General features: G+C 45.6%; 5 protein-coding genes across 5 annotated transcripts; 1 reads left to right on the top strand and 4 right to left on the bottom strand.

Moving 5' to 3' along the window:
- Positions 1–473: 473 nt before the first annotated feature.
- On the top strand, positions 474–1196 carry DFL_004439 (uncharacterized protein; the record flags this gene model as incomplete). Its single annotated transcript, XM_067633534.1, has 1 exon — positions 474–1196. The coding sequence occupies one exon, from the start codon at positions 474–476 to the stop codon at positions 1194–1196; it is 723 nt and encodes a 240-aa protein (XP_067491693.1).
- Positions 1197–2393: 1197 nt separating this feature from the next.
- DFL_004438 (uncharacterized protein) lies at positions 2394–4499 on the bottom strand (the record flags this gene model as incomplete). Its single annotated transcript, XM_067633533.1, has 4 exons — positions 2394–2843; positions 2920–3706; positions 3782–4412; positions 4481–4499. 4 exons carry the CDS (start codon positions 4497–4499, stop codon positions 2394–2396), a joined length of 1887 nt encoding a protein of 628 aa, XP_067491692.1.
- A 1055-nt stretch (positions 4500–5554) lies between these two features.
- On the bottom strand, positions 5555–8409 carry DFL_004437 (uncharacterized protein; the record flags this gene model as incomplete). The annotated part of the gene is made up of 4 exons (XM_067633532.1): positions 5555–6919; positions 6969–7791; positions 7869–7914; positions 8076–8409. The coding sequence occupies 4 exons, from the start codon at positions 8407–8409 to the stop codon at positions 5555–5557; spliced, it is 2568 nt and encodes an 855-aa protein (XP_067491691.1).
- Positions 8410–10830: 2421 nt separating this feature from the next.
- Positions 10831–12514, bottom strand: DFL_004436 (uncharacterized protein; the record flags this gene model as incomplete). The annotated part of the gene is made up of 2 exons (XM_067633531.1): positions 10831–12130; positions 12219–12514. The coding sequence occupies 2 exons, from the start codon at positions 12512–12514 to the stop codon at positions 10831–10833; spliced, it is 1596 nt and encodes a 531-aa protein (XP_067491690.1).
- An 85-nt stretch (positions 12515–12599) lies between these two features.
- On the bottom strand, positions 12600–12890 carry DFL_004435 (uncharacterized protein; the record flags this gene model as incomplete). Its single annotated transcript, XM_067633530.1, has 1 exon — positions 12600–12890. One exon carries the CDS (start codon positions 12888–12890, stop codon positions 12600–12602), a length of 291 nt encoding a protein of 96 aa, XP_067491689.1.
- Positions 12891–13547: the final 657 nt, after the last annotated feature.

Raw genomic sequence — 13547 nt, 5'->3', positions numbered from 1 at the left:
GCATTGGTCGTGGAAGGGGGAGTCGGCGCTTCAGGCTGCATGAAGCCTGACGAAAATAGCCCCGGCCCTGTTCGTCACACATAATGGACAGCTGGCGTCCAATCAAATGAGCTTCAAGAATACAATGCTGATTTAGTACTGCGGTCTCGGGTTTCATGGCTTCTGCCCTTATTTGAAAGAACCGCGCGCCGCTCCTTAGCTCGTTGGCTTCACGGGCATATGAATTTACCTTACCCAAGCGTGCCTGAACCCAAAGGATCCATCAACCTCGCAAGCCACAAGTGTAGGCATTGTGGCAACACACAGCCATCCGATACCGTTATACGGGTCTACGGGGCTCGAGGTAAATATGATGTGCTACAATTGAATAAAGGATTTGGAGGCACCAAATCCTAGTTTTTGGTTGTAGAATTCTTTCGTCAGTTCAGTACAAGGACAAATGACCCCTCTTATGCTAGATACCACGATCGAAAATGGAACCCGATCCCAGCCTCCTTCGACCTGTCACTGAGTATACCATCGGTTGGATATGTGCCCTAGCGCTTGAACAAACGGTTTCCGGATCAGTTCTTGATAGGATACACAGTTACAGACGCCATCATGATGTGCCACTCGACGGGAATAATTTATACATTTTGGGGAATATTGGTGGCCATAACATTGCCATAGCCACACTTCCTAAAGAACTTTATGGTAACATCAAGGCCGCAATAATCGCGGCTCAGCTACTTTCCGTTTTGCAGTCAACAAAAATTTTGTTTATGGTAGGCATTGGCGGCCGGATCCCGAACTTAGACGAGGGAGTAGACGTTAGACTGGGCGATGTTGTCGTAAGCGTACCGGAGGGAAGACATAGCGGGGTGGTCAAGTGGGATATGGGGAAGACTGAAAAAGGGAGCAAACTCAATCGAACTGGATCCTTAAACCGCCCGCCCGAAAAACTACTGAATGCTATTAACAATCCTCAGTTTCAACATAATCTTTTCGGGAGCCAAATCTCAAACTATGTTGCAGAAGTCCATGAGAAGTATTCGAACCTAAGAGCCTTTAGCTATCTAGGCCCGGAGGGAGACAATCTTTACCAGGCGGTCTACGAGCACAAGAATGAGAAAAGTCGAACCTACCATGCCTGTAACCCTACTAGGACGGCGCAGAGAAAGCCACGCATTAGCGAAGACTCCACTCTGGTATTATAGCTTCTAAAGAGCAGGTCATAAAACATGCTCCAACGCGCGACTCCCTAAGAATGGAATTCAAGGCGAAATATACCGAGATGAAAGGTGCGGGAACTATGGATGCGTTCCCATGTCTGGTTGTAAGAGGAATATGTGATTACTCGGACTCGAGTACTCTCGTAAGAATAAGGGCTGACAGCTATACGCAGCGCTAACAGCGGCCGCCTACACCAAAGAGTTACTGAAAGTTTTGCCGACACAAGATGTAGCCAACTTTCAACTAGTCCAGAAATCTCAAGGCATCTCTAACCATCCTATCCCGAGAGTACCACAGGACTTTGATCAATGTATATCATCAAGCCCCAGCTCCCCGCTCCCCGGAACAGACGCAAAAGGTCCCACCAGGTAGAGGTCCCCCGCGGGGCGGGTACGACAAGATATAGACACAATAAGCAAAACAAATAACCACAGCCGAATCAGTTCAAGATATAAATTTCCCTCTACGCTTGTTGTTGACTCAGGATCACAGGCGAGCTCGGGCCCTAGCGAGGCTCCGATTCCTATGCATTCGTTCGTAATTGGCTCATGCCTTTGTGGAAGCTCGTATCGAGAGTTTGAAGGCAGATCTTGAGAGTGACGAAGTAACGGCGAAAAATAAGGCACAAGTTGCGACTCGTCTAAGCGCTTTTACGATTGCGCAACGTCATTTTATTCCCTTTTTGACGCTGCCTACTGGTACTATGACCGAATTTGCGGCAGATGCGAAGTCGAAAGTTCCAATCTATAAGAATGTGGATACTGATGCCGATCCGTTTGCGAAGAGGCCGTTTGTTAATATCGCCTAAATATAAATACACTGGTGACCGCAGCTCTTAGTATCTTGGAGGCTTTCTGTGTCCGAATTTTGAATGTTATTATATAGACTGATTAGGTAGCTAAACCTAAATTTATCATTTTCATGACTCTATGTCTCTGGTTTCACTCCTTGCAAAGTTCTAATTGATATTTCTGTCATCTCTCTATTCTGTTAGGTTGAAACTTCACTCATTCGCACTAATGATGGCTGATTATTTATCGATAATAATAGATACATGGATATTCAGAAGACTTGTTTCTGTCTCTGAACAAATATTCGTACAGTAAATGGTATCGAAATTTATTTCATGGCTTAACCTAACGAAGCGGTCACATGAATATCGGTGGATCAAGGTGTATACTTCACAGTTTAACTCTACCAGCCTTAATCTCGCTCCAATCACTATCGGTAAACTTCTGATACTTCCCATCCTTCAACCACCAAACCCCACCAGCCTGCCCAGCAGTCTTCTCAGGATCGACACCTTGCTTTCTCAATCCTCCCTTAACAACCTTATTACTCCCCGTCCTCTCTACTTCACCAATAACTCTGATAAACAAAGGTATTGCATATCTTGGCAGACTCTTCTGGAGAAAAGTGAGTAATTCGTCGAAGGTTGCTTGGTCTTCTTTTACTTCTGGGTGTAAGACTACACAAGCGACACCGGCGTTTCCGTCGTGGTTTGGAAGTGGGACGCCGAAGACGGCGGAATCGAGAACGATCTTTCTTGGATGGGAGTTGATGGCGTTGGAGACTTCCATTGTTGAGACGTTCTCGGATTTCCAGCGGTAGGTATCACCGATTCTGTCATTCTGTATAGCCGATGGATGTTAGTCGCTAGTTTTTAAGCAACAATCAGCGACCGGGATATATAGTGTAAAAACTTACGAAATAAATAAGGCCATCATTGGTAACGGTCAGAACATCACCGGTTCTAAACCAAACATCACCTTTCTTGAAAACATCCCGAAGGAGTTTGCTCAAGCTAGCCTTCTCATTCCGATAATAACCTCGATAGCTTGCAGCAATATCATTTTCATCAAGCTTGAAAATCATCTCCCCTCTCTCACCATTGGGTACCTTCTTGCAGAAACCGGTAACCGGATCTCTCCAGATTTCTTCAGTCTCATAGTCGATATCCACAATAGCCGTCTTACCACCCTGCATCAAATTTACCAGCGCACCCGCAACACCAACAGCACCAATACCCCAGTCACCAGTATTCATGTTCCAAGTAGCACTCATCCCTTCAGTCGCAGCATAAAACTCTGCAATAGTCTGAATACCAAACCTGTCCTTAAACTCCTTCCACACATCACCTCTAAGTCCGTTTCCGAATGCTTTGGCAACATTATGGTTCCTATCATCCGGACTTGCAGGTGTGGTAAGAAGGTATCGACAGGTTTCTCCAACGTATTGGATAACCGTTGATCCGCTGGCACGAACTTCGGGCCAGAATGTTCGGTTTGAGAATTTCTCGCCGATGCAGGAGGTCGCGCCGACTTGAAGGCAGGCCATGATGTTGAAGAGGGCGGCTGAGGAGTGGTAGATTGGCATGGCGGTGTAGAATCTATCTTTGCCGGGGTTTAGTCTGAGCCAGAGAGCGACGAATTTGGAGGCGCCGGTGTTCTTCCACCAAGATATAATTGCTGGTTTTGGAAGGCCGGTAGTTCCACTATAGTATTAAGATGCTTGTTAGTAACCACATAATAAAGACATATAAAATATACCGGGTATTGGGGATACAAACCTTGTGTATACAAGAGCTGCCATGTCAGCCAATTTCGCTCCACTCAACAACTCCTCTTCAGGTCGATCCAGCCTCCAATTGGCTACAGTCTTCTCCAAACCCTCGTCAAAAATAATGACTTGGACTTCTGGCAAAGTCTCATTAATTTGCTTTTTAACTCCAACCGTCTCCTCAACCCTCTGTCCCACAATTGCAAGCTTTGCACTGCTGACCTTAACCACATGAATCAAAGCATCCCCCGTCAAATTGTAGTTATAAAACGCCGGAATACCACCAACAGCCCACAACCCCATCCAGATAAAAATCATTTCCGGACAGTTCATGAAGTCGATAGCAATGATATCCCCTTTCTTAACCCCACATTCGTCTCTAAACCAGTTTCCATGACGGATGACAGCTTCGTATCCCTGTTTATAAGAATACTCTTTGCCTTGAAACCATAACCACGTTCTCTCCGGGAATTTTTGCGCATGTTCTTCGAGGACGTAGAACGGGTGTAGACGGTCCCGTTTCTCGCGGATAGCGGATTGGATACGGCAGAAGACGAGGGAGGAGATAAGGTGGAGGTCGGTCATAAAGTGGTATTTGGCGTCCAGGTATCCGGCAATCGCCGGGACGGTGAGAGCGATAGCTTGATGTTATTAATTAGCAATTTAATAACAAAAATACTCGTGTATATTTGAGAATTATAAACCCTACCTGCAGTTGCGGCGGCCATTGTGTTGTCGTTTGTTGGAATTTCTAGAGGGTTTTCGGCTTTGGTGCTTATGCGAAGGGTAGGAATCGAATGCGGGCTAGGAACAGTAGGACCAGGACTCCTTGTGACCGATTCGCGAAACTTTAAAAACTACCAGCGAAGGGAAAGGTCTCTCTTAAACATGGGCGAAAGATTTGAAGTATTCTCGAGATTCTGGATTACAAGCTATAGCTACAACAGAATCCGACGGAAATTCCAGAGCTACATGGAGGAGGAGATCTAAAGGAAGGGAGCACAAAGGAAAGGGAAGCGAGAGTAGCAGGTGGCCAGTTGGTAAAATAAGGAAACTCACTGGCTCACCCGAGACCCGCCTGAGTCTTGGAGGCGAGCTAAAGGCATTTCCCCAGCTTTTTCTGAGTCTGGGGGCACCGGCTTTTCCTTCCCCCGCTTTCACCAGAAGCCACGGCAGCGCGTCTTGTTATGGTAGTCGACATAATCGAAAAGCCTTAAATCTACAATTGCCATGCCAGGATTGGAGGGTTGCTCCACGGAATCTGTCTGTGGAGAAGCCGTCTAGGACGGTTACTTTGGTTGGCGAGGCCTCGGTTCGGCTGAAAACGGGGGGTGTCTTGTTTTTGGCATCTGAATGATATCACCACGTCGTAAAAATGTCCCCGTATGCGTACGTCCAGTTCCCGGCGTGTTGGATTTGAAGTTGGTACCCTTTGCGTCACCGAATACCACTAACACAAAGGCCGTCGGGGAAGCTGGATTTGTCGCGGATCATAGACTCGGTTTGTACAATTGTACGGATTCCTCAAATTCTCGGATGTGGCGCCTTAGCTACAGGTTGTGTGGCTGCAACAGTCATCTTGAAGGTCAAAATTACTTGATTCAGATATCTCAAGAACTTCAATCCCAATACTTACATCTGGTATTGATTGCCCTCTGGTTTATTACATGCCATTCACAATGTTGCAAATATATTGATGTCGGAAGTTGTCCTGTATCCAGAAACCAGTTGGATGGAAGTCTAGGCCGTTATGTTAATTATAATTGCCTAGGTAAGTAAGTAGCTAACCTACAAAGGCAGCAAGGACATTCCCAACAGTGCCCACCCAGGTCCTGCTACTAACTGTACGACCTGACTTTTCAATATCCCGCTTGCCGCCTGGCGGGTATGGCTTCTTCATCCGCTCTATATCTCTCCTCATCCAAAATTCGTCGATGGGGAATCTAAACTTCACTCCAGCCGCTTCCGGATCAAGCTTCATGTCCTCTCCAAATACCTGCTCGCTCTCAAATGGATGCATAGAATCCATGAATAGCCATTCATCGTCATCTGGAAGCTTTGGAATGGGCATATCCTGAGGCTCAACTTCCTCTCCGTCCCCTTCTCCTTCCTTTCCACTCTTTTGTCCTGCATCCTTCCACCAGTTCCCTTTCATGTATAGATGCTTTGCTACATGTCCCTTCAAATCCCTTTCAGCTAGCTTCCCACGTTTAAACATCTCGACTCCAAACCACTTCCATGCCTTTAATTTTACTCTGTCATATTTCACGGCCAGTTCCCAAGCTGTTCTGCCGTCGTCATCCTCAATATCAACATCAACACCGCAGCCAACTAGAACCATAAGCATCTCCTCGTCACAAAATGGACCTAGTGCAGCACAGTGCAACACTGTCCACCCCTGTGGGTCAACGGCATTTATATCCGCACCATTCGATACCAAATACTCAAAATTTTCTTTCCAGATCTCATGCTTCTTTTGAAATTGCGATACTTTTGAGTTTGATGATTTCCTAGGCGTGTTGTATTTCACGGAACGGCGGATGTTGTTGTGAAGGATGGTGCGGCCATTGTCAGTTCGAAGGTTTGGATCACCAGGTATCTTGGATTCAATAAGACGACACATTGAAGCTATATACCCCGCCCGAGCTGTGGCGTAAAAAGCGGGATATGCTGATGTGATAGAAGTCGGTATCTTCCCCAGCGGTTTTGGAGCATACTTCTCCAGCAGAGGATCCCTTGCCGCACCATTTTGTAACAAGAAATCAATAACCACAGGGTTATCATGACCATACGTACAAGCCGATACCAACGGCGAGTTCCCAGCAATATCAGGATCATCAATAGAAGTAAGACCAGATACGGATGAGTATACCGTCTCCAAAACCTTCTGCGTCAATCGCGAGTCGAGGTTCACATATTGCGTTGTCACAGCGGAATGCATAACAGTAGCTTTACCGCGAAAAAGATCGGCTCGGGTGCTAAGAAGTAGAGAAAATATTTTGAGGCAAGTATTGACTTGGTAGGATTTTACGTTGAGGCTGAATAGTAGATTGAAGAGGGTGCTTCCGCGATGGTCTTCGGCTTCTGGATCTGCGCCAAGATCTAAAAGATATTTGCAGGCATCGTAGCGGCGGCATCGAACTGCTTCCTGCTTTCGATTAGTCTAGCGTTATTGCGGAGGATCATGATTAACTTACTGCCAGTAATGTTCGCCCGCTTGTCTCATGCACGGCATTCAGTAGAAATGCATTAGCAGCCAAAGTATTTCTAAGCTTTTCGAACTCTCCTCTTCTTAGGTACTTCAGCGCCGGTTCACCGGATTTGAAAATAGCAGGAGTGGTAAACTGCATTCCAAACCCATCTACCCGTTTGATGAAAGCAAATGTTGCCGCTTGGCTGTATAGCCATGGAGCAGGCGTAAACATGAGCTTGTATCGACTAGCAGATTTATCCTTTGAAACTATCACGCCCGAGTTCGTTTCATCCCGCTTATGATGCGTTGAGAAGATGGATATCCGGCCAAATGGTGTTTCCCAGGACCAGTCCTTTGTTGTTGTATTGTAAGTTTCTTGTGGGTTTTGGTCTGTAGGAGAATATGCCGGAGGAGGGTCCCTAATGATTTCAGACACATCGGCGTAGGCATTTTTAATGGACAAGTCCCGATTCAAAGTCTTTTGCATGATCCGCCTCGCCAACGGATCCACGGCATGGGTGATTTCCGAAGTCCCAATATTTGCAAGCGATCCCGAGGATTCGAAGCGGTCGAAAAGCTGAAGTAATAACTTCTGTGTTTCCTGCTCTCTTTCTCTGTGAGTATCCTCCAGTCGTTGCAACCGTACTTCTATAGCATCAAAAGTTCTTTGGCTATGGCTTTCCAAATTCTTCAGCGTGTCTGAGTTACTCCTAACAATCGCTCCAATCTCAATTGTATGCGACTCAATCGTTGTCGCAACAGTATGAGTATTTTTCAAAGCTTGCTTTTGGTATTCCGCGAGTGATAGAACTTTCAACGAAGTTTTACTGTTTCAATTTCGCAAAAGGATTCGGTTGTTAGAAGGCCGAAAGATCTCTAAAACCAAACGTAATCCAAAACTCACTAAGTAAAGCGTACGAGTGTACCGTATCCAACGTTAATCCTAAGTGCTGTATTGTCCTGTCGATGATGTCTAACAATTCCTTTGTCTCTTTTTCTCGAAATGGCCAGCTAAATTTTCGCAGCGTTGTGCGGAGTTTGGTTTTTGTATCGTTGATATCTCGATTTTTGGATGAGGAGTCTAGGGTTCGGCCCATAACTCCACTTTCACCATCGGTCTCAACCCCTTCCGGTTTTGACCCCGATTCCACAACATCCTTCATAAACGGCCGAACCAGTTTCTCAATCCTTTCAAAGTTTCCCTTGCAGTTATTGACACACATTTCTATCACTTCCTTCTCATGAGAACTAACAGAAGGATCACTCAAAACAGGTGAAAGGTCTGTCAGCATATGCGACAATATATTGGTATTCGTCCGAATCTGAAGTAATGTTTCAGACGACGTTTTGACAGACGTTGAGAATTGGTGCAAGGACTTGGTGAGGCCGACGGCCATACCAATGAGGCCCAATGCCCCTGTGGCGATGGAGAAAGGGTCTGCCATTGTGGATTGTTATCGTGTGCTGTCGTAGATTGGGTTGGAGGTGGTGAATGTCATGATCTTCTGGGTTTGAAGGTGAGATTGAACAGGAGATTGAAAGCTGGCGTCATAACTGGCATCTATCCCAAGATGCTGCTAGACTTGGCGGGCTAGCCTGATATGATGCATCAACACGGATGTCTTGTGGTATTTTGACTCTCTGTAGAGCTCAAACTGGAGAAACCGAAATATCATGGATTCATGATGGTATGGGGCAACAGGGTATCTATAATACACAGCGTTCCAGGTACAGCGCAAGGGTCTGTTCCTTAGAGGGTACACCCATAAAAATTGTCCTAGCAGTCAACTGGCCAGTTTTCTTACTGTGTGGACTTTTATGCTATCTTTTCCCTACCTTCTACAAAAAATATCCACCGGAAGGAGGGGAAGGAAAGAAGGAAGCAATCCGCCAAAAGAAATTAAAAAAAAAAACAATGTAAAAATAAAAAGAGGATATTGCCTCAGTATGATTCGAACATACTTCTCTCGCACTTAATGGTACAGTCAACCCACCCCGTCGACACCTGCACCCCTGCTGCCGGCTAGACAGAAGTGTATCGTGTGTGGACCGCCCACCAACCGACCACACACTATGCGGGGTCGCGGAGTCTGTACTGAAATGGGAGCAATTGGCAGAAGTTATTGCGTTTGCTACCGTAGGGGAGAAGAAGTTGAAAAAGGATATGGCTTACGATGCTGTCGAAGTTTGGTCTCGTTGTCGGCAGGCGGAGAGGAGAATGAAATGGGCTAGTCATGGAGCGGATGCTGGAAAGCAGTTGTTGAAGGATTTGCAGGTGCTTCCTAGATGGGAGGAGAGTAAGAAGTCGGTACATGAGGTTCATGAAGCGGATTGGAAGCTTAGAGGTTGGCTGTCGTTTATGAAAATTGGGAAGATAAGGAAGAGGTCAGATGAAGCGGTTCCGAGAATTTGTGAAAATACCGCGTTTTGAGCAAGGAACCTGCGAACATTGAAAAAGATTAGTTCGTTTTATACGGTAAGTACTGACTTAAAGACAGTCCGTGAGCTTTATAGTTAGCGGTTTGGTATGTGAGACACAAAACCAGTCGTCTTTTTCATGCGAACCGAGCTTTCTATTCCTCTTGATAGCAATTCGAAATTTTACATTAATTTCTCTCCCTTTTCTATAGTCTTAACCGTCTCCTCGACTCCAGTCCTCATTATAATCAATCTCGAAGCCAACTTCTTATATCCCATCACCACTTATTTTTCTTTTTTCTAAGTTTTGCACAATGCGGACATAAATTCCTCTGAACATTAGCCCCCGTCCTTAAAAGCTGCCTCTCAAACGCCGCCTGTAAACTATCATCTCCAAAAACGATGGGATAATCCGGTGGTATGTATTTATTACTATTATTCCACCGCTTTGATATATTATTATTGACATCCGTAATTTGTTTTAATGGCGGTTGTAGTACAGTCTTAACCTTGCTTTTTAACGAAGAATTTGAGAGTAGTTGTGAAATTATGGTAGTTCCAGTAGTAGCATCGGCACGAGTAGGGGGTTTGTTGTTAATCTTATTGAAGTTTTGAGATGTAAAGTCTGTAGGAACGAAGTATGTGTCTAATGGCTCGAGGATATCGATGTAGACGGAGCAGTGGAGGCAGGCAGTGTGGTTTTTGGGGGTAAGTTCTAGAGTTACCATTTTGTCTGTGGGTTTCTTTATAGTTAGTATATTAGATTTTATAATCTGTAGATTGGGTATAGAAAAGATGTTACAATTGCAGTGCTAAAGATTTGGATGGATATCTAGATCATCCGGTGAAGCTACGCAAATGTAAGCAGCAGTGTATTTTTCTAAGGATTACGAATAACTACAAAGTTTTGCTATATACGATCGAAGATAGGCTATTTATATTAATCATTTTATATGAAGCTCTCACATTCTATGTGGGTGAATGTACCCACCTAGGTAGGCATGTTACTATACATGTTGGCCTACCTATGTAAACAATCACAATTCATCGACGAGACGTTTCAGGATATTCCATTCTATTGCTTCCTAGAATACTATCTCAAGTTTTGATTACGTACACGCTTTTGCCTCAAATTCGAACCAGCCGGTACATTCTTGTTAGTCACGAATTCGAAGAAGCGCGTTTCAGTCTTCAAGCCGAGGACGAATATTGTTTCAGCACTCACAAAACACAACCTTGAGATAAAAATCATATAGCATGCCGTAGTAGAAGAAACTCTTCTACTTAAAAAACAACCATCTATAGGAAATACCATTTGAACGCGTGAGTGTGTGTATGACAGAATGAAAGAAAATATGAAATCTCAGTATCCCATGCTTAGAAAAACAAAGTCATAGAAAAGAGGGGGATCTTTTTGATAGAACAAAGAGGCGATGTGTAGACATCATCTACCCAGGATAATTGGCTGGATTGAAAATATCCCCCTCGGGGGTCGCCTCGTTGTTGTAATGTGGATCATGCTCAGCTTCAGCAATCTCCAACTGTCGCATCAGGGAATCAAATGGTTCCTCATAACGAATGGAAAGGAAAGGTGGACCTCCCATGTTCCCCCAATCAGCATCATGAACCTTAGTAATAGGCGTATTCTCATCATGTTCGATTCCCTTAATATCGAACGTCCCAACTCGAGCAAGCTCGTCGCAGGCAGCTTCGATCTTTTTATGATTGCTATATTGGATGGTATAAGGAACATCCTGCGTTGCCATTACCGCCAACTTCCTTGCTTTCCCATTATCCTGAGCCCCAACCCATTTCAATCGAGCTGGCCATCCGATGGCTTCGAAGTCCTTGAAGAATTTCTTCAGGACACGAGACCAAAGTTCTTGGAACTCGGGTCGGTTGACGCTACTGTTTTGATGAACGGCTTCTAACAACCCGAGAGCAACCATGTGAGTGAGGTGGACGGTGATTCCCTTGACTTTGCGCATGATACCGCGGAGTTCGGTCATAGATTTCAGTTGACGGAAGAGGGTGATTACAGCGATGAGATCCCCGAGGGGTTCGTTACGCAAGCAAGTCTCACATTCCCAGTACCAATGCTTGCTGACGTTAAAGGCGCTATTGTCACTAAAATAGACACCACATCCGAAATGTCGTCTTGGAGCCACTGGAGAGCCCTTAGTTCCAGTCATCTTGGTGTCCTCTTCTTTTGGAGTGTAGTGTTGTGATGAAACCCAGACTTGGAGTGATCCCTCTTGGAGAAACAATCCAATTGGATTATCGTGGAGCATTGGAATGGGCCTAGTACCACCGGCATAAGTAATACCAGCAGCAAAGCCATGGGGCGCAAGAACAGCCATGACGTTTTCTTGGACTCCTTTGTTCCATGGGAACAGCTCCTTGACGACAAGAGCTTGGATCCAATGAGTCTTCTTGGTGTCATGTGGGAGACAGAAGGGAATCATTGTGATGCCAATTGCTTGCATACTTCCTTCTTGGTTGATATTGAAGAGCCGGCACTTAGTAAACTTTTCTAGAACGTAGAGAGGAGAGTCTTTATTGAACTTGACAATCGAACGAGCATCGTAGTCAAGAATCCCATACTCAGTGGGAATACTGCGACGGGTGGATTTGCCATTTGGGGCAAAGTACCCCTCGTAAAAAGACTCTCTGATGAGTGAGATGTTGAGGTCCTCGCAGAAGATGGCAAGAAATGGCTTTGGATTACCAGGGATGGCAATCATCAATCTAGGGTGGAAGTGAAAATATTAGTCTGCATGCCTGGACAAAAAAAAAGCAATTGTGTAATATCAGCCCCAGAAGGATGTCTACTTACGGCTTTTGATCTTTCAGAATATTAGAGGTGCCCTTGGGAGGAGCGAACAAAGAACCAAGCTCAAGGTTCAGGTTGCTATCATTCATGATGTAAGGAATCCGTTGCATAGCTCGAGCACCGATTTCCGAGACCCCAAGGAAAGGACGTGGATCATCGCAAGACTTGTCCCCACAACCCTCACCTTCTGAGTCTTTATCAGCAGTTGGAATTGGGCCCAATCGTGGCTGGAGTGGGTACCGGATAGGCTCGGATATGCACCTGCGGAATTCGAGCTGGTCTTTGATTTCTTGGGCCATAGCTACGAATAGGGAGGAAGCAAAGAGAAAGAATTGCAGAATACAACTTGAGAGGAAGAAGAGTGAAAGAGATTTGGGGTAGCTACTAATGAGGAGGAAGGAGTATCAGTAGCTGGTTGAGCTGGAGGTCAATGGATGATGGGTGATGGTAGATGGAAGAGGTTGGTGATGAGGAAGGCAGGAGGAGGTTTCGAGATTGGTTCTCCAAACTCAGTAGGCTCTCCCCAAGGTAGCTGGAGGCAACTGGTCTCGGCGGCGCTTCTTCATTGGCATTGTCGTCCCAGATTATTACGATCAGAGCAGAGCGTGTTGACTTTGTTGCATCGTCATGGCGCTCAGGGAGGCGCTCGACGACCTTAGCCTTGTAAGAAGACATCTGGACAATTGGGTGGAATACTCTTTGGAATTCATGAAATAAGATACATGGGTATTGGTATCATGCATGTACATGGTTTGGTTTGAAGCCCTATATTATCATGGGGGTCGTGAGGAGGGAGGAATCAGTATATCGAGATTATTATGGTGGATGCAAGTAGGCAGAAGAGCCTAGCCTTGGTGAGCATTGGTTGAAGAGTGCGTGGACTTCGAGATATCTTCCACCAAGGGAGAGCATCCGCAGACTCGTTATATTCCGTAATTGGCTTGCTGGCACTGACATTAAGTGCTCCTTGGAAAGTGACCTGGAAGTCATCGCTGGCGTTCCAGTATGATTCTCTTGTGAGGCTTGATTCCCCATTATGAAGGGTTCCCAGCAGCGGGAGGGTCGTTAAAGATAATCCCGCCGCTATTACAGCACGGCCATTCCGGCTGAGCGCCGCCGACTAGATTTTGGGATCTTCCATTCAAAAAGCTGAAGCTGATGGTATCTGTTCCCACGCCAGTGATGTTTGCACTCCTGTCTGATACATTCGGTTGGAGTCAGATGGTTAAGAGTGCACCACCTGCTGTTTCATTCCGGCCTCTGGAGTAGAATACTGCGCTGTCGCATTGAGAGTTTTCGATATTGTAGCCAGTTGTGCAAACGTCTTCTAAT

The sequence above is a fragment of the Arthrobotrys flagrans genome (assembly GCF_004000055.1).
Source record: "Arthrobotrys flagrans strain CBS H-5679 chromosome Unknown unitig_0, whole genome shotgun sequence".
Taxonomy (NCBI): Eukaryota; Fungi; Ascomycota; class Orbiliomycetes; order Orbiliales; family Orbiliaceae; genus Arthrobotrys; species Arthrobotrys flagrans.
The sequence above is the reverse complement of the archived record's forward strand: the minus strand, read 5'-3'. Positions and strand labels throughout refer to the sequence as shown.